Source organism: Mastomys coucha, unplaced genomic scaffold, assembly GCF_008632895.1.
Source record: "Mastomys coucha isolate ucsf_1 unplaced genomic scaffold, UCSF_Mcou_1 pScaffold18, whole genome shotgun sequence".
In the NCBI taxonomy this organism is placed as follows: Eukaryota; Metazoa; Chordata; class Mammalia; order Rodentia; family Muridae; genus Mastomys; species Mastomys coucha.
This window is the reverse complement of record NW_022196900.1, coordinates 92,621,609-92,646,191: the sequence shown is the minus strand read 5'-3', so window position 1 is coordinate 92,646,191 and position 24,583 is coordinate 92,621,609. Positions and strand designations below refer to the sequence as shown.

The following is a 24,583-nucleotide window of genomic DNA, read 5'->3' as shown; positions in this document are numbered from 1 at the left end:
CTTTCTGCGAGGCTGTCTGATTTGGAGGGGGACAGAAGAGGGCTCACAGTGTGTGAGGGCTGAGGAACTGCCAAGTCTCCCAACTTTCTGAGATAACCTCAGAGAATCAAGTCTGGGGCCTGTTGTGGACACCTGTCTTCCAACTGCTGCCGCGTGAGGACGGTCAAGGGTTGTTTTTTTTTCCCATTCGACAAACGGTATCCAATCAACTAGCAAGAACGATCTCAGGGGCAGCAGGCTGGGCAAAATAACCATTAAAGAGGACTGTACTCATCACAGCTGGGGTGGGGAGAGGAGGGAGCGAGGGCAAGTGTAAGGCCCAGCTGGGGGCTCATCCCCCTCCCAAGAAGTGCAATTTATTGCCTGCAAAAGGCAGAGTGGAAGTTGGGGGGGGGAGGAGGGGAGGAGAAGGAGGTCTTCGTAATCGACAAGGCAGCAAGTCTTTGTTCTATTTACTGAGCACCTACTGTGTTCCAGGTATTCCTAAGCATCCAGAGGGGGCGAGACAGCTTCCTGGAGCACTCTGCGTACAAAGCTTGGGGATAGGAGGATCCCTGACTTGTTGGGGGGAGAGGGGGTCGGAACTGAAAAGTCCGTGGCTTTAGCGTTGGGATGTGGAGAAGATGGGCGGGGACTTAGCACCGCAGTTGCCAAAGCCAGGTGTTTCTTCAGTAGAGCTCCTGGGAGGTCTCTTGGCCAAAAGAAGTTTGAAGGACCCTAAGAAAATGCGTCTGACCTTATTAGGCAAATAGAAGACTGAATCTCAGGAAGTGGGACGCCTTCTCTCCTGGAATGTAGCCAGCTCTACGGGTACCCATCTTATCCCTTCTGCCCACCTGTATCCCCACTGTATCCCCCTGCACACAGCTGTCATATCTCCCTGTGAGCTTTCGGGGCAGAGAGGGAACGGATAGCCCCAGAGGGGCCCTCTATTGGTGGTAAACACCCCGTTCTTTACTCTCAAAGGGACAGCTCAAAGTTATTTGTTAACTCCCTATACCCCGGCCTCAGCCCCCAGAGTGCTGGAACTACAGATGTGTGTGTATGTTAGGGCGAGGGCGAGGGCACAGGGCAGCTAGAGATTGGTGGTGATCTCAATTGCTAGCCTCCTAATTTTTTGAGACAGGGTCTCTCACTGAACCTGGAGCTGGTCAGCCAGCTTCCAGGATCCTCCAGGGTCCGCTTCCGCAGAGCCAAGAGTAAGGGAATACACTGCATGACTAGCTTTTTGCATGAGCCTTACAGATTCGAACTCACATCCTCAAGCTTGTGTGGCAAGCACATTCCCAACAGCCTTCTCCTCCATCCTTCACTGCTGACTGACCTCCTGTTTCATTTCCTCCCCTTGCTATACGTCCAGGGCTCACCTCACAAACTCCATCGCCCAACTCATCATCTCAGGGCTAACAGGAGGGGGTGTGGTCAGGACCACAGAAGGGTCGAGCATCAGGTCCTCAGGCTCCAGTCCAGCGTGCTTTCCTGCACACCTAGGGTTCTGAGCCTCGCTGCTGACAGCGCTTTAGATTGGCTAGTTCATTGCTGTGGGGATGACCCTTGCCATGTGGGTATGTTCTGAGTGTGTTTTCTTCGTTTGTTCCTTTGTATGCTTTGAGTGTGTTTTCTTCCTTCGTTCGTGGTGTGGCAATGTGGAGGGGTGACTGAGCCTTTAAGGGGCGGCGCCTAGTGGAAGCCCATTATGTGAGGGGCTCTGCCTTTAGGGAATGAGTTCTGACAAAAGCGAGGGTGCTATAAAGCAAACTGAGATCACTGCACAAAAGTGCCTGCTTTCTCCTCCGCTGTGATGTTGTGACAGTCAGGGCCATTTTCAGGCCGCTCACGACATGCAGTCTGGAGTTTCCCTGTCACCAGAACCCTAAGCCAAAGAAAACTCTTTCCTGTAGAAACCACCCAGCCCCCATCGTTCCGTGAGGACAACACAAAACAGACTAGGAGATGCTGTGAGGAGGGTGCTCAGTGGCACCCTGACCTCAGGGATACCCCCTCCAGTGGGAACGCCTTGCCTTACCAAATGTCTCCTGGACAGAGCAAAACTCTCTGTTTTACTCTGACCACTATTCTTTACCAACATGGCCGAAACCAGAGCCAGGGGAAGAATCCCAAGTCCTAAGAGTCTCCCAGGGGGGTTCGTCCCTCCCCCAAGAGTCCTTTATTAGAGACAAGTAAAACTTAAGTCTGAGATGAGCACAAGCTGCTCTGTGGCTCGGAAACAGTCCTGCTGCTTTAGGACCAAGGAACACAGCAGCCTCCAGGGTGAATGGTTCAAATCCAAGCCACACAGCTGGACATTCACTGGGCACTCTCTGGCCTCCCCTGTTGGGCTCAGCCCACCCCTGCAGGACCCACTGACAAGTGGGTGTAAAGCAGAGCTGTCGTGGTTACTGACGGTCTGGCTTTGTAACTGGGGCTGAGCAATGGTGGGATTTCTGGCCCTAGAAAGCAGACTCTTGAAGTCACTTATTGTCCCAATGCCTTTCTCCTTTCCTGGTCCCTCACTTCCTCCCAGGCTTCTGATTTCATCAAGAGGAAAGTGGGAGAAATGGGATCAGTCAACCAGACCATCCCTTTCCTTTCTGTTAAATCAAGGTAGGTGAGTCATATTCTACTTCCAGGCTGGGGAACACAGTACAGACCCCAGGGAGGGTAAGGCTGCCCTCTATCGGAGCCATTCAGAGTTCTTTAGTCTGGGCATCACAGGCCTTGACCACCTAGAACTGGGCTGTAACAACTGTAATGACCAGACAGGAGACCAGCTGATGTCAGTCCCGGCTCTGAGCTCAGAGCCATCCCTCTGCAATCTGGCTCTGTTCGTTCCAAGGCAGTTCTTGAACCCAGCTTTCCAATGAGGAACCACACCTGCAGGATGTGTGTCTTATTCATGTGGCATCCACAGTACCTAGCAAAGGTCTGGACATAAAGCTGGACTTCACTAAAGAAAGTCACCAGATTGATAAGTAGCCATGAGACAGTGCCTGGGCATGAATGATGGCGAACCACCTTTGTAGAGAGAAACACAATCCTGGTATAGTAAGTATTGAGGGTTGTGTAACTTAACCCAACCCAGGCATTGTCAGAAAACGCGTCTGGCCCAGGACATGTGCCCCAACACAGAAGGGCAATGTCCATGGCAGGATCATGGGCTACATAAGGAAGGTGAGCTCCCAGGTCTGTGGTCTCAAGTCCCAACTCTGAATGATGGGGTCCAGTGTGAGCCATGCAGAGGGGTCAGCAAGAAGCTAGTCGTGCAAGAGTTGCAGGGAACTTGCCGGGAGAACCCCGACCTTTGAGCCATCTCCTTCTATGAAGCCAACCTGGAAGAAGAAGGATGAAGCTGACAGAGCCCCTTTTGCATCTTCTCTGGGAAACAGCGACAGTCAAGCTCAGCCTCACACAGTCCTGGGCTAAGCAGGAAGGTGACATCAAGCTCAACTGTGGCCACCTCAGCCCATAGTGTTGCCACCATGGAAAGAGGCCTCCCTCCCCTCCCTGCCTGTTCTTGACCAACTCTACAGCCCAGGCACCTACACTTCAAAGCATACACAAGTGCTCCTACCGGAATGTTCCGTCTACATCGTGGCTGCCAGGCAGAGGGACTATCTTCCAGACTCCGGCCTCCTCGTCTGTAGGATCGAGTGCTCTCTGAGCTGAAAGGCAAAGATGACCAGTTGTTACCCTGCTGGCGGGAGCCCCTCCGAGGGACCTAGGTAGACAGACAAGGCTGGGGGTGGTGGTGAAGTGGAATCAGAATCTACCAGGCCCTTAGGCTGGATCTTCACAAGCCCTGGAGGTCCAGAACCGACCTCTCCCCAGAGGGCTCTGAGGGTGTTCCCAAGTCCAGTTCTCCTCAAAGTCAAGTCTAGACAAAAAGGGTTTGCAGGGAAGAGAAGCAGTTGGGTCCTGGATTGCAGCTGGGGACAAGTGACGATTCCACTGAGCTCTTAAGAAGGATCCATGTAGGGGGAACTTTCTCCTCCCACCAACCTCAGCAGCCCAAGCCGCAGTCTTCTCCTTGACTCTACTGGGCAGTCTTGAAAGCAGTGGATGGTAGAGGAAAAGGTAAGCCACTGTCTGCTCAGGTCCAGCCTACAGCTTGGCTCCTAGAGCAAGACTATGACCCACGCTTCAGACCAGTTCGAGTGAGGAAGCCAACAAATGCTTGGAGAGCCAGGGGATGCGCTGGATAGCACAGCCAACCTGTGACAGCCAACCTTACCAACCTGAACTTGACAGGGAGATACACCTCAGCAGGGGTGGTTCCAGATGTCAGGCCAGGGCGGGAGGTGCCTGGCGGCTCCTGGAGGCCTTCTTCAGGGCTAGATGGGGCCTGGCTCAGCCCCCCAGGTTCCACAGAGCTGGTGAGGCTGGAGGAGGAAGATGCTGGGCTGCTCCGCTTCTCTAAGGCCTCAGGAGACTCTGATCTCAGGCTGGGAATGTCAGAATGATCTAGAACCACAAAGAGACGATGTGTGTGTGTGTTTGTTTTTTAAAGATTTATTTATTATATGTAAGTACACTGTAGCTGTCTTCAGACACACCAGAAGAGAGTGTCAGATCTCATTACAGATGATTGTGAGCCGCCATGTGGTTGCTGGGATTTGAACTCAGGACCTCTGGAAGAGCAGTCAGTGCTCTTAACCACTGAGCCACCTCTCCAGCCCGTGACAATGTTTTCTTTTAGTTGCCCCCCTGTAGTACAAAGGTAGAAGTGCTGGGCTGGTGGGAGATGGCTCAGGTGCTAACAGCATTAGCTGCTCTCCCAGAGCTCCTGAGTTCAATTCCCAGCAATCACATGGTGGCTCATGACCATCTATAAAGGGATCTGATGCCCTCTTCTGGCATGCAGGTGTACATGCAGACAGAGCACTCACATTAAAAAAGAAAAAAATAAATTAATTAATAAATTTTTAAAAAAAGTAGAAACGCTTTCCTCTTTGCTCACTGTCAAAGCTGACTTCTAGGTCCATTGTGGTCCTTCCTCAATGTCCCAGCCCTGAACCGCAGCACTGTCATTTAGTGGTCATGTGGTCATCCCCCCCCCAACAGCCATGATGGCTCATTCTGTTTCGATTCACCTTCTCCTTGGCGTGTGCCTTCCTGCCCACCCCCCAAGCTCTGCACCCGCACCACCTCCTTCAGGGAACCCTCCTAACCCAATAGGATCTGCTCCCTCTCCCAGTCTCTCTCCTGGCCTTCCAAAAGAAGCTCCACCCATCCAACACACAGTCCAAGAGCACAGCCAGGCTCTGCTCAGAGCTGGAGAGAAGCAGTCTGCGGAGGAGCAAACCTGGACCTGCTGGGGTGGATTAGCAGTCTTTATAGTGTGCAGAGCCGCGTGGTATGACCTACTGCTTCCCGGTCTTTAGCTCCTCGCTAGATTGACGCGGGGCACACTCAACAAACGCTTGTCTTTTGGTTTAAGTGCGGCACTGAAGGATCTGAGCAAGACCAACCTGGGTTGCCATCTCACAACAGAAGCTTAAAAAGTCACTTAACGTTTCCTGGAGGAGAGGAGGATGGCAACCTTGAGGGAACTTTGATGGCAGGGTGGTCTTGCCACCCTTCGCTCTGCTGCTTCCAGGGTCTCAAGGAGCCCAAGCTGGCCTTGAACTCCTAACCCTCCAACCTCCACCTGCTGATAGCTGAGATTACAGGCACCAGCCGCCACCCTTAGCTCTGCCATGTACACATGGCTGAATCGCAATACTGCTGAGCAGCCAACTGTACCTCCACTGGAATGTCCAGCTCGCCCGAGGAGTATGGTCCGAGAAGAGGTTTTGATGGGCAGGGGTGGGGCACTGTCCTCGCTTTGGCTCTCAGTGGTGGCTGGTCCCGGGTTGGCAACAGTTTCGTAGGTGTGGTTGCTGATGTCCAGCCTCCCACTGCCCCGGCAGGCCTGCGCTGGGGGCTTTGCGGGGCAGTGCTGCGGAGACAGGACCATCTTGCTTTCCGCAGCCCAGCCTTTCTCTTCCCAGCAGGCCCAGTGTGGCTCCATGCTGGTGCAACCGAGAGGGGGAGGGGCCGAGCCTACCTTCTCTTCCTCCTCCTCCTCACTGTCAAAGCCGTGCTCCATGGAATGGCCCCAGTGGTAGTCCATATGGAGAGGGAAAGTAAGCGTCCCTGCTTGTGCCTGCTCCAGCTGCCAAAAACACAGGCTTGCTGCATTAGAGGGCTGACAGGCTGAGGAAGGGCTAGAGGGCAGCCCCTCCGCTCAGACTCACCAGCTCTTCGCATTCCTTGTGCTGTCTGCTCCTGGCTATGTCCAGGGCTGTCTCTCCAGCATCATTTACTGTGAAGGGTAAATCCAGGGACCACAGTCAGCGTCAATGGGACACTGCAGCTTGGAGTTTTAATACGGGGCTTGGAATCAGATTGACTGTGTATGAAAACTGGTTCTCTGACTTCCTGTGTGGTCTTAGGTGGTCTGCTTAGGCCCACTGGGTCTTAACTGTCTCATCTATTAAATGACTATAGTACATGAAACTCTCTCTCCAGGCTGTGAGGATTCACTGATTAACGGTACGGATCACTTAGCATGCTATCTAGTCAGCAAGGAACAATCACATCACTAGAACCCAGATTCAGCTAGGGTTTGCTTTGCCCCGTCTACACACCTTTGCGCAGGCTCACTAGCTCTGTGAAACTCCCATTTTATAGATGAGGAAGCTGGGACTTTAGAACTGAATGACAACCTCCACCCCTGAGGCCACAGAGGAGGGCAGGGGCAAGCCAGGGGGAGTATGCCTGCGAAGGGTGCGCTTGCTGTCAATGCTCTGGTCTGTGAAAAGAGTCTGAAGGGGGCATAACGCCGCACCTGCCCCCACAGGAGCTCTCCCTTTGAGCAGCAGCTTGAGACAGTCCTGCTGGCCGTGCAGCGCAGCGCAGTGCAGGGCAGTGTTTCCGTCCGCAGCCTTGGCATCCAAGTGGCCACTAGGAGGAGGGAGTTGCAGGGAGGATCCGGGAGGGAAACAGGCAGGCAAGGGGTGTGGGTGGGGGGTCAGAGTCCCATGGAAAGGGGTGGGGGGACAAGGAAGGAATCGGGACCAGCAAGGCTGCTGAAGGCAGGCAGGCTCTCACCCATTCTGGATGAGGAAGTCCACTAGCGGCAGGGAAGCATGGCTGGCAACTCTAATGGCCAAGTGCAGGGCGAGCTCTCCAGGTGCCTGGACACACATACACACACACACATGGCTGAGTTTCCCCCAACATCTCTGAATAGGATGTTATCAGAAACCCCAAGAGATGAGACATCTGGACAGACTCTCACATTAGGGAAGTGTGGGAAAGTCGGGCAGTCCTTTATGGCTTCCTCCAGTGGTTCCCAAATCTTAATCTGGCTGGGGCTCCCCTTTTCGCCCACTTCTTCACTGAGGTCTCTTCTGGCTTCCTGTTCTCTACCTTGTTGTGCTGCCCACCTTGCCCAAGCGCTCACTCAAGTGCTATGCCCCCACTGCCCACTAGGTGGCCTGTGAAGGTTTCAGTTGTACAATTCAGAGACATCACGCTCTTCTTCAGGGCTAGGGGACAATACAGGGCCTCACAGGCAAGCTCATGATGCCTCATCACAGAGCTACGCCCCTAGGCGGTGACATCCAGTTGTTTTGTTTGTTTTGAAAAGATTGCCTTCGGTTTTTTTTTTTCCCCCAATTTTACATGCATGGGTTTTGTCTGTATGTCTGTCTGCCACAAGTATACACAGAGGCCAAAAGAAGACATGGGATCCTCTGGAACTGGAATTACAGACAGTTGTGAGCCTCCATGTAGGTACTGGGAACTGAATGTCAGTCCTCTGGAAAAGCAGCCAGTGCTTTTAACTGCCGAGGCCTCTCTCCAGGCTCATATACCCAGTTTTAAATGTCAGTCACAGCAATCCTTCTGATGAAATCCTTCCTCCCTCATGAACCTATCCCCGAAATGCAGTGGTTTTCACTACTCTAGTCAGACGTGCCCTTCTCCACTTCCAAAGCTAACCCATTTTATAGATGAGGAAATAGGACTCCTCAGAGGCCCTGGGAGGGGCTCTCACCTGCCCATCAGGCCCAGGCAGCAGCTGTCCGAAGTCCTGCCCATTGGCAAAGGCCTCCAGGACGGACAGGAGGTCCCGGCTGCAGATGGCTGTGCGTAGCTTCTGGGGATCTGGTGTGGAACGGCGGGCAAACTTATGTTCCACATACTTGGCTACAATGTAGTTCCTGCGGCTGCTCCTACCAAGGCAATAGACATCACCAGAACTCAGAAGTTTTTCCACATAGTAACTTTTTTAAAAAAAAAGATTTATTTCTTTGTTATATGTAAGTACACTGTAGCTGTCTTCAGACACACCAGAAGAGGGTGTCAGATCTCATTAAGGGTGGTTGTGAGCTACCATGTGGTTGCTGGGATTTGAACTTAGGACCTCTGGAAGAGCAGTCAGTGCTCTTAACCGCTGAGCCATCTCTCCAGCCCCATGTAGTAACTTCTGGAACCACTCTCCAGGTGAGTCTGGTGTCCTGCTAACTTCCAGGTCAGGGGTCTCCCTTCTCTCCAGCCTCTGACCCCAGATCCCTTTCAGACCCTGGAAACAGGGGAGCTAGCAAACCCCGCCTTCTGAAACCATCCTTACATGTCACTCTCGGCAGAGGGTTTAGGGCTGCCATGGGAGGGCAGGTGGGCCTCCATGACTTCATTGAAGTGGGAGTTTCCGATGTTCAAAGCCAGCTGGTGGTATAGCACAGCAGGAGCGGGAGTCAGTGGGTAAAGTCACACAGTTAGGACATAGCTCCTGGCAAGGTTCACCCTTCAAAGTTTACTCCCTCCCTACAGTTCCCTAAGCCCCGGCCCCCACGCCCCTAACATTCTCTCTGACCCCTGACCCCGCTCTCACCAGCAGCTCCGAGGGGCCCAGGAGGTCCAAGGTGAGGGACTGGATGCGGGAGAAGCGCACGCCCAGCTCCCGGTGGACACCGGAGCACTGGATGCAGGTGAGCACGCCCAGGTTGGTGCTGAGCCATGTGGGGTCTGCAGAGGAGCACGGTTGGGGTTGGAGCCTCCATCCCAGAATCCCTTCTCTAGGCCTCCCACCAAAGCTTCCTCACCGCTGACCTGCAGCCCCACAGTCGCAGCAATGGCCATTCCCTGGCCTGCTCTTCACCTCGGCGACAAGCATGTTGGTTAGGTCGTGGGGCTCCGTATCCAGTCTGGTGCCCCAAGACCACTGGCCGACACTGGGCTCCCCGTGAAAGGCGCTGCTCAGTGCTTCATCCTTGCTATTCTGTAGCACAGACACCCATCTGTGCAGATGGAATGGGCGAGTTGGGGACAGGAGACTGGGGGTGGATGCGTTCCCTGCCCCATGCACTGTCCCTCCCCTGCTGCTGGCACTCAGAAGGGGCACTCACGCCTCACACTCCTGCTCGTCCTCTGCATGGAAGTGGTAGGTACGGTTGTCTGTAGGGAAGAGAAAAGGGTATCAAGCCCACAGACATTGCAGGCCTTCCCCAGGACAAACATCTGTGTGCCTCTGAGATCAGGTGCTCCTAAGTGAGTGTCACTACCTGCATATGTCATCTCAAAAGCAGGACCCTGGCAAGGCTTTCTGTATGATCCAGGCTCAGTGCACAGCACACACCTCAAGCACACAGCTCAAGCACAGCATGACCCTCACCTCCAGACCCACCACAATCTAGTTTCTTTGGTCCCTTCCTCTCTCCCTTCACCTAGCCCTACCAGCTCGCAGGCTGTCCTGTCTACAGCTCTAACCATACTGCACCCTGCCTCCAGACACCGTACAGTCCCTACTATCAGGGAACAAGGTCCAGACCTTTAACACACAGTCCCAGGCCTCGCCCTGTGTGAAGTCCCTTGGAAGACTGGCGTGGGGAGTATGTTCCGTTCCCATGCCTTTAGCCCTGCTACCCCCACTTCCCAAAGCATCCCGTTCGCCCAAATGCTACAATATCTGCATCTCTCAAGGCTAAACACGAATGTTCTCCTCAAACAGCCCTTAATTCCCTACAGCGGCTCAGGTCCTCTGAGGGTCTCTATGTGTGCCTCACTCCTCTGGACATCCACCCGCAAGAGCCCTGGATCCTCTTCTCACTCCTTCCAAGAGGGTACCCTGTCTGCAATGATAGCTCAGTGGTTAAGAGCCCTGGCCGCTCTTCCAGAGGATGTAGATTCAATTCCCGGCACCCACATAGCAGCTCACTGCTTCCTGTAACCCCAGTTCTAGGGGATCCAACACACACCCATGCAGTCAAAATACCAATACACATAAAATACAAATAAATCATTAAGAGAGTTCCCTGAAGACAAGAGCCTTTTTTAAAATATGAGACAAAGTCTCATGTAACTCGGGCTGGCCTAAACTCTCCATGTAGCTGAGGCTTACCTTGAACTTCTGACCCCTCTCCTGGGATTACAGATGTGCACCACTATGCCTAGTGTTACATGGTCCTCAGCGGTGAATCCAGCCTGCACTCACTTCCCTAAAGCTTGGCATTAAAGCTCCCTACCCCCAGATCCACAAAAAAAAAGTTAAACTAGTTCCAAAAGCCAGATAAGCAGGAGCGGTTCAAATGCGCTCTACATGACCACCACGCTTAATATATACAGGAGGTAGATGTGTTTTCATGTTCAGGGGGCTGAGAGGTGAAACTCTATAAAGTGTTAAGTGGCTTGGAGTCCTGGGCCTGCAGGGCTACGTAGTAGGACTGCATATCAAGCCAGGGCTGTGGCCCCTCCGGAGGAGCAGTGTGGGGCCGGTGTGGATTACTCACGGGTCACCAGGTCGAAGCACCTTTTCTCCTCAGGGTTTGGCCTCACTTGGCACGTCAGCAAGGCCAGCTTCACTGGAGGCCTGTTGATCTGTGGAAATTTGAGGGTAGAGGGCCCCATGTTACCCCTCTGGGCCTCTGAGTTTTCTGTTTCCTTATCTATTAAGCAATTATGAAAGACCCTTTCCTCCCAGAGAAGGGATGTGCATCCGACATTGGACCTTCAGGTACCATCCTTCCTCCTACCAGAGATTACTAATACTCCGTTATCTAAGATCAGAGGAGGCCTGTTCCTGAGGGACGGCATTGGCATTTGTCTGCTCAGCACTCCGAAGACGTCTCACCATGCTGTGCGAGATGGTCAGGCAGCCATACTTCACTCCACACTTCCTCTTCTGCCAGACTCTTCGAATCCTAAAGCCCAGAAGGACAGAAAAACAGTGTCCAGTGGCTCACATTTAATTCCCCTGCATCCGAGAACAAGAATGGAGGACCTCTTCCATTCCCATCCACTATTCCTCGCCACTCCCCGCCCTCCACAAGCTCCCAGGATGCTGGGGCAAAGCTTCATGCTTCGGACTTCCTACTCTAAGGGTCGAGATAACTCTGGTACCCTGAGCGCTTCAAGCCTGATGGAAGAGACACAACTCACACCCTCACTTACTTTGTACATGAGCATGCCAGAGCACAGGAATGGGGAGAAAGGATGGCCTGAGGGAGTCACATAAGCATGATCCCATAGGCTCAGATTTGAATACGTGGTCCCCAGTTAGCAGAACTATTTGGGAAGGATGAGGAGGTGTGGCCTTGTTGGAAAAGATAGATGTATCACTGCGGGGTGAAGCTTTGAAGTTTCAAAAGCCTGTGCCATGCCCTACTAGCTCTTTTTCGGCTTTGTGCTTGCGGGTGAGCTGTGAGCTCTCAGCTACCAAAGCCTGCCTGCCTGCTGCTGTGGTATCCGCCATGGTGGTCATGGATTCACTCCCTGGAACTGTGAATCCCCTCTAAACTCTTTCTTCCCTAAGTTGCCTTGGTCATAGTGTCTCTTCCCAGCAATAAAAAAGTAAGGACTGGAGAGATGGCTCAGTGATTAAGAGCACTGACTGCTCTTCCAGAGGTCCTGAGTTCAAATCCCAGCAACCACACAGTGGCTCACAACCATCTGTAATGGGATCTGATGCCCTCTTCTGGTGTGTCTGAAGACAGCTACAGTGGACTCATATACCTAAAATAAATAAATATATCTTTTTAAAGGAAAAAGAGCAAAAGAAAAGTAACTAAGACAGTCAGGTCTCTATTTCTACCACGTGGATTCCAGGGATTGAGCTCAGATGGTCACACCTGTCAGCGAGCACCCTTACCCTCTAAGCGATCTCACTGGGCCCTTTTAAAAATAAAAGTTAACACCAGGAAGCGAGGCATAGTCAATGTTTTCACATCTAAGCATATTCAATATACTATATAGAGTCCATATACCAATATACTGTATAGAAGGTATATTAAGGGCTTGGCTAGTCTCAATTGCTACTGACATCAAACTCATGGCAATCCCCTGCCTCAGCCTCCCAGATGCTGGCATTGAAGGCATGTGTCAGGGATAGCCTTGTTGCTGCAGTTCTTGAAGAATAACCTGTAGTGACTTTTAGCAAAGAGTCGCATGCCCCGTTGTCCTTTGATAACTGTATTCGATCAGACTGTGCGAAATGGTCCCCAGGACTGCAAGGACATCCTTCCTTCCTAGCTGTGTGTCTTTGGGCAAGTTGCCTAAGCTCTCTGAGTCACTCACCCATCACTTTTCTTGTACAGGAAGCCCACCTTCTCAGTCCCAAACTGCTTGTTGCCTTGGTGCTGGTGGATGCTGTAGCCGCCCCCTGAGTTCTTCCGGTTTGGATGTTCCTGCCCCTCAGATATGCAAAGGAGACCTCAGGGTGTCTGGGAGGGAAGAGCCCCCTGCTGCACTGGTCCTCGGGGACTTGGGGGTTCTTCTCCCTCCCTCCCTCCCTCCCTCCCTCCCTCCCTCCGTCCCTCCATATGTCAGGGTGTGGTGGATGGGTCAGCCATGTCTTTTAGAATGATTCAGGGGCTGACCTCTCTGCTCTCCAGATGCAGCATCCCACGGAGGGAGTCCCGGAGCTGGGTGAGCTTGTGCAGTTCCTCCTCCTGAGCTTGCCGAAGCTATGGGACAGAGGAGATGGTATGGGGCAGAGCCTGACCCAGTATGCTGGGGCAGCGTCTCGCTCTATGACGGGAGCCAACTTTCCACACTCACAGCTTCCCAAAAGGATGGGGGTGGGGATGTGGCCCCACAAAGGGACAGGCGGGACTTACCCCATGGACTGAGGCTGCCAGCTTGTCGATGAAGGGGGACAGGCTCTGAGCTGCTTTCCAGCCATCTTGGAAGAAGCTAAGAAAAATCAGAGGCCAAACAAGCAGTCATGGGGTGGGGTCAGAAGTTGGAGAAGGTCCCCACAGGGCACCCATGGCATGCAGCCTCAGGTGAGAGCTGGCGTGCAGAGGTGAGACTCGCCAGCTCTCACTGACTAGTTTCGAGAACTTGATAAGTGGGCCTCAGTTTCCCCATCTATAAAATATGGATAAACGCTGCATCCGCCCCCGGGTGCTAGCAGATTGCTGAGAGATCGCCATACCTAACCCTTAGTGCCTGAACCATGGTGAGTACTTTATAAAGTGGCATCTGTATAAAAAACTGTGGCCAACGAGGTCCAAACCTAGAGGGTCTCAAACCGCAGAGGGGTGCTTCGTCCTGTTCCCCCAAAGCATTAAGGGTGAAGGCAGAGGAGGAGAGACTTACTTGTGCTGGGCATGGAAGAACTTGATGAGGCTCTGCAGGAAGTCTGGGCCTTGCTTCACCTGACTCTCTCCAGCTTTGACAAGGTACTGGCAAAGGGCAAGAGAAAAATGTGTGATGTGACCTGGATCCTGGTTTTGTCCCCTACCCCAGGGTTAATCCCCTTAGCCATGACTGAGCCTTGGTTACATCCTACAGGCCAGCTGGCCAGCCCTGGGGCCTGGGGCTGTTGCCTTGAGGGTTTGGAGGGGACAAACAGGAACCACACCCCACACATCCTCACTGGGGGCTTTGTACCTCACCTCACACATGTGCAGCTGGAAGACTCGTCGTTCTCGCTGTGTGTCCTGGGACATCGCCCCGTGGCTTCCTCCTGAGAACCTGGCCCGATCCCTCTCCTTCTCCAGCTTGGCCCTAGGTCATAAGGAAAGAGACATTTGAAGACGCTTTGCCAGCCCTTATGCCGCCCACAGTCCCTAACATGAATCCATGCGTGCCGTGCGTGCACAGAGCCCTTCCCTGTGCCGTCTATATGCCAGGGCTAGCAACAAGAGAGGATGGGGAGGTCTGGGGAGTCCAGGGGGTCACAGAGGGGAAAGGCACAAATCACATCCAAGCAAAGCCAGGGGAGTAAAACGAGAGACGTGGCCTTGTCACAGCCACTTAGAAAGCAATGACTGTGCTGTGACTGGAAGCCAGAGATATGGGCTTGGGGGAAGCTGGGGCTGGGAAGGAGGGCTAGGCCTTGGGATACCTTAGGCAGAGGGCTCAGGGAGCTGTGCAGAGATGGACAGGATGGGATACTGCCTGGGGCTGGACCACAGGGTGCCTGGTACCAGCCAGTTAAGCTTCTGGGTCTTTAAGTTAGAGCAAGTGTATAAAGATTTTATGCTATAGGTATTAAGGGCCAGGTGAGACCAAGAGGGACTAATTCTGATTAGCTAGAAGGGACTTCTCTTCTTGTCATACAAACCAGGAGAATCCAGTAAGGTAGGGAGGGACCCTGGAGCTGGTTCGGTCTACCTACCTATCTACTATCTGTCTGTCAATCTATCTATCTATCTATCTATCTATCTATCTATCTATCTATCTATCCATTTATTATCTATGAATTGGGGTGACAGTAGCACTTTCTCCTGCCAGGGGAGTAAACCTGGTAACAGTGTAAAGAGTTCCCCACCAAAAAAGCTCTTCATAAGCACTAACTGGTTCTTCCTAATTTACTCTTTCCCAGAAACTGGGTCCTTTTTGTTTGGTTGGTTGGTTGGTTTGTTTTGTTTTTTTGGTTTTTTGAGACAGGGTTTTTCTGTGTAGCCCTGGCTGTCCTGGAACTCACTCTGTAGACCAGGCTGGCCTTGAACTCAGAAATCTGCCTGCCTCTGCCTCCCAAGTGCTGGGATTAAAGGCGTGTGCCACTACTGCCAGGCTTGAAATTGGGTCTTAAGTAGCCCAATCTGGCTTCTCTATGTATCAGATCATCTTGATGGCCTGATGTCCAGCATCCACCTCCCAAGTGCTGACATCATAGGTGTGCATCACAACAGATTTTACACAGTTCCAGGGAGCAAGCCCGGGTCGTCGTGTGTGTCAGGCAATCACACTACCAACAGAGCTACATCCTCAAGCCGACTATTCTTTTTACACACTAACTTTGTGATGGGGCTTCACACACTAAAGTGATGAGCTCACGAGACAGGACATATTACTCCACTGTACAGATAAGAAGCCCAAAGCCTGTCCTAGTCACACAGCTCTTAAGTAGCAGACATGGGATCCAAACCCAGATCTGTTTGATGCTAGCACCTATCTTAGTCCCCACCATCTAGAGACAGCCACCCTGTCTTTGTTAGAATTTATAGTCAGTGTGATAAAGCCGAAACACAGAAAAAGTAAGTTGCCCAAGACCACAAGCCAGGGCTAGAGAGATTCCTCAGGCATTAAGAGCATTGGCTGCTCTTCCAGAGGACCCAGGTTCAATTCCCAGCCTCGACATGGAAGCTCACACCGTGTGCAACTCTAGTTCCGGGGGATCTGATGGTCTCCACAGGCACTGTATGTACACAGAGCACACTTACATATAAGATAAAAATAAATATTAAAAATAAAAGCCGGGCAGTGGTGGCACACGCCTTTAATCCCAGTACTTGGAAGGCAGAGGCAGGCGGATTTCTGAGTTCAAGGCCAGCCTGGTCTACAGAGTTCCAGGACAACCAGGGCTACACAGAGAAACCCTGTCTCAAAAAACAATAACAAAAAACAAAAACAAACAAACAAACAAAAACAAAAAAAAATAAAAGCTGGTCAGAGGAAACGCTTGGGGCAGATAATGCCGAGCTCTGGGCTTCTGCCTCTCAGGCCCTTTCCCAGTTCTGGCACAGAGATGGGAAATGAATACCTGTTAAGTTTTCCTGGAGTGTTTTTTTTTTAAAGATTTATTTATTTATTTATGTATTATATATAAGTACACTGTAGCTGTCTTCAGACACACCAGAAGAGGGTTCGGATCTCATTATGGGTGGTTGTGAGCCACCATATGGTTGCTGGGATTTGAACTCAGGACCTTCTGAAGACAGTCAGTGCTCTTAATTGCTGAGCCATCTCTCCAGCCCTTATTGTTTTGTTGTTGTTGTTGTTGTTGAAACAGGGTTTTTCTGTAGTCCTGGCTGTCCTGGAATTCACTCTGTAGACCAGGCTGGCCTCGAACTTAGAGATCTACCTGCCTCTGCCTCCTGAGTGCTGGGATCAAAGATACATGCTTTTGAAATCTTAGACCACACCTTTGAAATCTTACAAAAAGTTCTCTAGAAAAAAAAAATTTAGTAAAGGCAGAGTTGCCTGGGGAAGTCTGTAGGGACCTCTGTCCATTTTGGTAGATGTGGCCCTACAAGACGAAGGGAACATGGTTCCCTTGGCAACTCATCCAGATAAGGCTAGCCTGTCTCTCCATGGCCATTTTTGGATCTCTAAAATGAACAGATGGCCACACATTGTCCCAGACAGGATGAGGCCCTATGCTCTCAGCTAGAAGGTGAGGAAGGACCTGGACCTGGACAGGTGTTCGCAGCCCTAGGAGACGGAAGGGCAATTAATGCTGCAGCATCTGCCTTTTGGAACCTGTCCCACAAAGGTTGTCATCACACACAGGAGCAAATATTTAGTTCCCAGGATGCTTCCTCCATGACAGGGCAGATTAAATACATTGCAAATGTGCATGTTGGCACACCCTGCTCCAGCTAACTGCTGCAGAAAGATGGGTCACAATTTGGGCTTCTTTTTTATTTTTTGAGACAGAGTCTCATGCATTCTAGACTAGCCTCAAACTCTATGAATAGGGGTGGGTAACCTTGAACTTCTCTTCCTCCCTTCTTCTCTTCCCGGGTACTGGAATGACAGGTCTGTGCCACTGCCACACCCAGTTATACTCCGCTGGGGATTGGGCCCAGAGCTCTGAGTGCAATAGGCAAGCACCCTCATTGCACACTGAGCTACATCCCCACTTTGTTTACTTGATTTTTGAGACAGGATCTCATTATGGAGCCCGGGTTAACCTGGAACTTACTATGTAGACCAGGCTGGACTCAAAGTCATAGAGATCCACCTGCCTCTGCTCCCAGAGTGCTGGGATTAAAGGCACGAGCCACCAAGTTCAGCCCATTTTGAGGCAAGGTCTCTCTATGTACCAGGCTAGCTTCAAACTTGCAATCCTCCTGCCTCACCTTCCCAAGTACAACCATTATAAGTGTACATAACCATATCTAGCTTCACATGGTATTTCTTAATAAAAATAGCAGATCACACAACAATATTGTTATTTTGTCTCAGTCTTGTTAACATATTTCATGGTGGAAAAATATTATTGTCTCCTTCCTGGGGATTAAAGATTTTTTTTTTCTCCTATGCTTTGGCAGTTTCTCCCTACTTCACCCCGCTTTTTAGTTTTTATTTTTCTGAGACAGAACCTCACATATCCCAAGCTGGCCACTAACAAGCCATGTAACAGAGGCTGGCCCTGAAGCTGTTCTTCCTGCACCCACTTCTTTCTTTTTTTTAATTTATTTATTATTATATCTAAGTACACTGTAGCTGTCTTCAGACACACCAGAAGAGGGCATCAGATCTCATTACGGGTGGCCACACCTCAACCTTGTTTTGCTTTTTGTTTTTTGTTTTTTTAAGTAGCTTCTGGGAATTGAACTTAGGTTCTCATGCTTGCAACGTGAACACAACTGAGCCGTCTCCCCGGGCCCATCCCTCAGACCTTTTTTATTTTAAGTTATGAAATCACAGTGCTATGAAGCAACCCTACTATTCTCCTAAAGATGGTTAAACTTTTTTCTTCTCTTCCTGTGTGTGTAGATGACGGGACAGGATCTCACTATACTGTCCAGGCTGGCCTGAAACTCCTGGGACCAAGCAACTCTTGCCTCAGCCTCCTGCGTATCTGGGACTATAGGTGTGTAACACCAAAGCAAACTTTCTCTCTCCCCTCTTTTTTTTTTTTTAACTCCACCATTTTCTAGATTATATTTCTGCTTTAGCACAATGTAAGCAAAAATCATTTTTCTAAGGAAGAATAACGATTCTGAAACCGGAACCTGAGGGAACCCAAGGAGCCTGCTTAGGGAGAGCTAGCCACAGAGTCCTCTGTCCCTGGGACAGCACCAGGAAGCCTGGGTACCTCCCCTCTCCTCTCTTATGTCCAACCCAAAGTTTGCAGCCACTGTCTGCTGCTTAGCTGTGTGGCCCTGAGCTAACTAACAACTCAGCCCCTTTGAGCCTCTGGACTCTAACACCTCCCTCTCAGGGCTGAGTTATCTTGAGGATGCAATATCCTTGCCCACATGGGCATCACAAGGCCAGAAGGATGCTGGGGGCAGGACCATCCCATGGTCCTTTCTTTTTGTTGTTGTTATTGTTGTTTTGTTTTTTGTTTTTTTCAAGACAGGGTTTCTCTGTGTAGTCCTGGCTGTCCTGGAACTCACTCTGTAGACCAGGCTGGCCTCAAACTCAGAAATCCACCTGCCTCTGTCTCCCAAGTGCTGGGACTAAAGGCATGGGATTAAAGGCATGTGCCACCACTGCCCGGCCATGGTCCTTTCACTACAGCTCCCTTGGGTCATCTTGCAGCACAGCTCCCAGAGCCCGGCCAGGCCTGACCATAGGCTCCAAAAGCCAAACACCCCTAGTGATACATCCCAAAGTCAGTCTCCTTCTTCAACGCAGACGTGCTCTCCTGAGGGCCGCCCTTCCAAGGTCACTTACACTTTTGTTTCGTAGTCTCTCCAGGCCTTCTCCAGGTGCTTTTTGGAATCCTGGAGTTGAGAAAAGAACGAGTTGTCCAAAGGACAGCATGGGCCCTGGGATAAACAGGATGCTCTGATGCCTTCAGGGGGACCCCACTCTCGAGCTATGAGTGAGTTATGTTGTCCCGGGCTGTTCTCCAGCTGACACTAACACTACTCCCTTCCCGAGGCTCAGCCCATTCCAGCTTCTCCCCAGAGTTGCCAAGAACCAGTCAGGTGTGGTAGGGTCTAGCCTGGGGTACAGCCAGCCGCTGGGCTCTGCTGCGTCTTGTCATTGGCTGCGGAGGATTAATGCAGGAAGCTGAAGGTCAAACACCACCCCAGTTTTATCTCCTGTCTGATTTGAGATCACCAGGCCTCAAATGAATGCACAGACTGGTTGAGAAGTGTCCCTAAGGCCATGTGGCAAACTAGTAAGACTCAGCTGACCCCTGGCCTGGCTTGCCTGGGCTGGATGCCTGAGCCTTAGCCAGCCCAACTCTCCGCACCCTTCCAGGCAGGCCTAACTTCTTCTGAGAAAAAAAAGTCATCGGTCTGGTTTGGGTGGTTCCCAGGACGGTGTCACTCAGAGGAGGACAGTTCCTCCCCATGCTTTGTGAGGCGAGGCACACTGCCCAGGGAGGTGACTCTGCCACCTCCTCTCACAGGACCTCTCTGCATGGACTCAGAGCTGCCAGGTGCAGAGGAGCAGCAGCAGGACCCTGAGGATCTGGGCCTGTCCTGGGACCTTCCATGTACCAGCACTGGGAAGCATGTTTGGCTTTAGCCTGCTGGTAGAGGCGAGGAGTCAGAGCTACAGGCCAAACTGTGCACACGGCCTAGATGCCAGGCCCTCCAGCTGACCTTCCTGCAATCTTCAGTCTTCAATTGTCCTGCAGTGACAGCTCCTCACTTGGCCTCTCCTCCCACCCAGCCCTGCATCCACTGTCCCCTCAGCGGGCCCCTCTCTCCCACAAGGACACTCACATGTCGCCCGTCCCTTAGATGCCCCTTCATCAGACTGTCCAGCGGGAAGGAGACGATGTTGTTCAGGTTCTGAACCTACAAAAAGCAGAGACCCCCGCCCCAAGGGGATCAGGGTCCAGGGAAGTACCAGGAGGCAAAGGAGAGCCACAGGACTCACACAGGCAGGGAGAAGGAGAGATGAAGGGGCAGAGGGGCACTGGGGGTAATGAATGCAGTGCCCAGCCGGGTAGTAGTGGTGGCGGTGCATCCCTTTAATCCCAGCACTTGGGAGGCAGAGGCAGGTGGATTTCTGAGTTCGAGGCCAGCCTGGTCTACAGAGTGAGTTCCAGGACAGCCAGGGCTACACAGAGAAACCCTGTCTCACAGTGCCCTCCCTGGACTCCTCCACCCCTGCATGGGGCTCTTCCTGCCCTGCTGCAGGACCCCTTTGCTCCTGGGCGAAAGAGAGGAGGGCAGAGGGAAGTGAAGCTAGAAACCACACTGGCAAGTGGGGAGGGGTAGGAACACAGTCTTCGACTGTGACCCAGCACTCAGAAGGCTGGGGCAGGAGTGGGACCAGTCTCAAAACAAACCAGTAAAGATGGGTCAGAACTGTAGAGAAATGTCAAGTCAGGGGTCAGAGGTCCAGGGGCCCAGCTGACTCTTCCTGGGTAGTTCTTAAGATGCTGGGTTTGGGCTCTGGGTGTTTGCAGCACTCACATGGTGGGTAAATACCGTGTGTAATTTCAGTCCCAGGGAATCTAACACTCCTTTCTGGCCTCCAAGGGCACCAGGTGGACACACCCATGGTGCACATACACTCATGCAGACAAACACACATATGGAAGAAAAATCAACATATCCTAAAAGATAATCAAGAGTCTGGATTTGCTGCCAATCTGGAGGGAAGACGGGAGCCTCACCAGGTTCTTGAAGAGGGCAGCCACCTCGCGGGTGAATACAGCCAGGTTCAGGAAGCCCGTGGACAGCTCGTGGCTGTTCTGGGACAAGTGACTATTCCCCAAGGCCTCCACGGCCTCTCGATAATGTTCCTCAGTTTCCACATGGCCTGCAGACAGGAAAGGCTCTCAGAGTTGGCTGCAGGCCTGGCTGGGCCCCAGGCCCCACACCCCAGGCAGGCTCACTCACCGAGACCAGAGCTGTGGATAGCTCGAACAGCCTTCTTGATCCTCTGTAAGATAGCCTGATCTCCTTCCAGGACCTAGAGGCAAAGTGTCCAAGGTTCAGAGGGGCTGTGTGAGAAGACCTGACTTCAAGGTTTGACCCTCCAAACACACACACACACACACACATACAGACACACACACATACACACACGCACACACATACACACAAATGCACACACTCACACACACATACACATTCATACACACATACACACACTCACACATACACACACGCACACATACACACAAATGCACATACTTACACACATATACACACTCATACACACATACACACACTCACACATACACTCACACACACAAATGCACGCACTCACACACATACACACTCATACACACATACACACTCACACTCACACACACATACACACACATACACACACTCACACATACACTCACACACACATACACACTCACACACACTCACACACACACATACACACTTACACACACATACAGACACACACACTCACACATACACTCACACACACTTACACATACACACACTCACACACACACATACACACACATACAGAGCCCACGCATGGAGTCTTGCTGTCTTCTGAACTTACTGGGTTCTCCCTGTCAAATATAAGCTGACCACTCTCTTCTGCCAGACCACACAGAAGCCACAAAATACCGAAACCATCTAGGAAGACTACAGACTTTCCACCAACCTAGTGCCAGCCAGCTCTACATAAACCTAGAGATCCAGAGATGGGTGACAGAGGGGAGCCACCAGGCTACAGTTGAAACTTCAGCTCAACCTAACCAAGGCTTCTTAACTGATGGTCACATAACTGAATGTGCAGATGGCAAATGATTTGGCAATTATAAAATGTTTCTGAAGATGTGATGACCCAGAATTAATTCAAAATCAAGTACATCATGAACCTTGAGGTATTTCTTTTCTTTTTAAGATTTATTCATTTATTTAATGTATGTGAATACAGCATAGCTGTCTTCAGACACCCCAGAAGAGGGCATCAGATCCCATTACAGATGGTTGTGAGCCACCATATGGTTGCTAAGAATTGAACTCAGGACCTCTGGAAGAGCAGTCAGTGCTCTTAACCACTGAGCCATCTCTCCAGCCCCCAAATCTGAGGCATTTCTAGCAACTTCATTGCAGCCTTGGTTTTAAACATCCACCATGAGCACCTTACACGGTGCTATCTCCACACAGTGTCAACAAACGCAGCCCGAGACACCTTGGTGCATGCACACTTGAAACTCTTGAGCATTAGGAAATGCAGGGATTTTTTACTGTACATACAAAGTGTACTGCTCTTTCGGAAACATAATGGTTTCGTTACAGGAAACAAAGACTGACTGTTCTTGTATTGCTCCTCAGCATGCACCAAATTAGTCCTCTCTGGAGCCTGGAGAGATGGCTCAGTACTTAAGAGCTCATGGTGCTCTTACACAGGACCCAAGTTCAACTCTCTGCATCCACATCGGAAGACTCCCAATCAGCTGTCAGTCCAGCTCCAGGGAGCTAATGCTCTCCTCTGGCTTCCACAGGTGCCTATACAATGTGGCCACTGCATACAATCCACATGTCCATAAATAAAAATAAAACAAAATCGCCAGGCGGTAGTGGCACACGCCTTTAATCCCAGCACTCAGGAGGCAGAGGCAGGAGGATCTCTGAGTTTAAGGTCAGCCTGGTCTACTGAATGAGTTCCAGGATAGCCAGGGCTGCACAGAGAAACCCTGTCTTGAAAAAACAATTTTAGAGCTGGAGAGATAGCTCAGTGGTTAAGAGCACCAACCACTCTTCCAAAGGTCCTGCGTTCAATTCTCAGCAGCCACATGGTGGCTTACAACCATCTGTAATGGAGTCCGGTGTACTTTTCTGGTGTGTCTGAAGACAGCTACAGTACACTCATATACATAAAAATAAATAAATCTTTAAAAAAAAAAAAAAGAAAGAAAAATCAATTTTAAAAAAATAGAAAAAGGGGCTGGCGAGATGGCTCAGCAAGTAAGAGCACTGACTACTCTTCTGAAGGTCCTGAGTTCAAATCCCAGCAACCACATGGTGGCTCATAATCCCTATAATGAGATCTGATGCCCTCTTCTGGTGTGTCAGAAGACAGCTACAGTGTACTTATATATAATAATAAATAAATATTTGACCCGGAGCAAGCAGGGACTGAGTCAGCGGAGTTAACCAGAGCAAGAAGCAAGCGAGGCCAACCGGAGTGAGTGGGGTTGACCAGAGTGATCAGAGGTCCTAAAATTCAATTCCCAACAACCACATGAAGGCTCACAACCATCTGTACAGCTACAGTGTACTCACATACATAAAATAAATAAATAGATCTTTTTTAAAAAAAGAGAAAAAGAAAAGTATTAAGGGGAAATTTCTGAGAGCAGCCTGGGAAGGGAAGGTGTTTGGGCAAAGGCAGGAAGTTTCCAGGACCCTTTAAGGACAGTGGTGAATCGGGAGCTAAAGCTCTAGGCTCCAGCATCTGTCACACGTACACATGCTCTGTGCCTAGCAGACTTCACACTCCCAGCCACACACACACAGGTAGGAGGGGGTCACCATGACCATTTTACAGATGAAGTAGAAAGAAAATGTCTAGATTATTTGGTCATAAACAGGGGAAGAGTCAGAACTTAGCTCAGGATGGGCTACATCCAGGGTCGATATTCTGCCTGCATCGAGCAGACCCAGAGTCAAGAGCACGGCTTTGACTCATGGCCCCAAATCAGCTCCACCTAACCCTCAACTCCAACATCGGCACGAATTCTCTCACTGTCTCCTAGGAAGTAGGAGAGGAACCAGGAAAGAAAGAGGGAACTTGTCTAAAGAAAGTGAAGTTGGTAGTGTCCTCAATCCCCCATTCCCAACACCCTGGAGCCTGTTCTGCAGAAAGGAGAATTAGAAGTGGTCTGGGTGATCCTGGAGAGGATTCCAGAACAGAGAGGTGGAAGTGAGGGAGACACAGACTTCAGCCCAAACAGGATGCTCCCAGATGAGGAAAAGCTTCCGCCCAAGGGCGTGAGCTCTCTGCCACTTGACATTGGGACTTCAGTGCTACGGAGATGGGCACCCTTGATTCCAGATCAGAACAGACAGGCAAAGGTTCGCAAAATGGCTCTGCAGGTAAAAATGCCTGTGCAGGGGCCTGATGACCCGAGTCAGATCCCCGGATGCTGCAAGGTGACAAGGTGACAAGGTGACGGGTGAAAACTGCTTCCCTGCAGCTGACCTCCTCCCACCTCTACACTTGTGCCTTGATGTATGCACTCTAAGGGATGCACACACACTTACACTCACAGATACACCGAAAGAGACAGACAGACAGATAAATGAATACATGAGATGTAAAGACTGGTGGTCACCTAGATTTCTCTCAACACTAAGAGCCAGTACCCTCTATGCAAAAAAACCTATGCAGGCACTGGACAAAGCTGCATGAAACCAAGCACAAAAGAGATGTTTGAACTTAGAAGCCCAGTGGAGTCCTTCAGGCAGCCCGGCCTGTCCAGCCCAAGAAAAGGGCTGAATTCCAACTACTGGCATTGTCCTTTGTGCCC

General features: G+C 51.1%; 1 protein-coding gene across 3 annotated transcripts in view; it reads right to left on the bottom strand.

Annotated features, from left to right (window-relative positions):
• Nucleotides 1-2,122: 2,122 nt before the first annotated feature.
• The window catches only part of Asap3 (ArfGAP with SH3 domain, ankyrin repeat and PH domain 3), a 42,748-nt gene continuing 20,287 nt past the window's right edge, over nt 2,123-24,583 (bottom strand). For 2 of the 3 annotated variants that reach the window (XM_031379089.1, XM_031379091.1), the window contains 24 exons: nt 20,976-21,048; nt 20,750-20,895; nt 19,848-19,922; nt 18,841-18,890; nt 13,881-13,992; nt 13,582-13,667; nt 13,098-13,173; nt 12,858-12,944; nt 12,556-12,671; nt 11,114-11,183; nt 10,773-10,860; nt 9,393-9,441; nt 9,097-9,284; nt 8,879-9,012; nt 8,618-8,712; nt 8,042-8,219; nt 7,093-7,178; nt 6,830-6,945; nt 6,237-6,304; nt 6,047-6,154; nt 5,743-5,938; nt 4,236-4,461; nt 3,572-3,662; nt 2,123-3,329 (listed from right to left, as the gene is read on the bottom strand). In XM_031379089.1, the coding sequence (XP_031234949.1) occupies nt 3,255-3,329; nt 3,572-3,662; nt 4,236-4,461; nt 5,743-5,938; nt 6,047-6,154; nt 6,237-6,304; nt 6,830-6,945; nt 7,093-7,178; nt 8,042-8,219; nt 8,618-8,712; nt 8,879-9,012; nt 9,097-9,284; nt 9,393-9,441; nt 10,773-10,860; nt 11,114-11,183; nt 12,556-12,671; nt 12,858-12,944; nt 13,098-13,173; nt 13,582-13,667; nt 13,881-13,992; nt 18,841-18,890; nt 19,848-19,922; nt 20,750-20,895; nt 20,976-21,048 (2,589 nt within the window). In that variant the 3' untranslated portion in view covers nt 2,123-3,254. The remainder of the gene's footprint in view (nt 3,330-3,571; nt 3,663-4,235; nt 4,462-5,742; nt 5,939-6,046; nt 6,155-6,236; nt 6,305-6,829; nt 6,946-7,092; nt 7,179-8,041; nt 8,220-8,617; nt 8,713-8,878; nt 9,013-9,096; nt 9,285-9,392; nt 9,442-10,772; nt 10,861-11,113; nt 11,184-12,555; nt 12,672-12,857; nt 12,945-13,097; nt 13,174-13,581; nt 13,668-13,880; nt 13,993-18,840; nt 18,891-19,847; nt 19,923-20,749; nt 20,896-20,975; nt 21,049-24,583) is intronic. The other variant, XM_031379090.1, reaches the window with a different exon arrangement.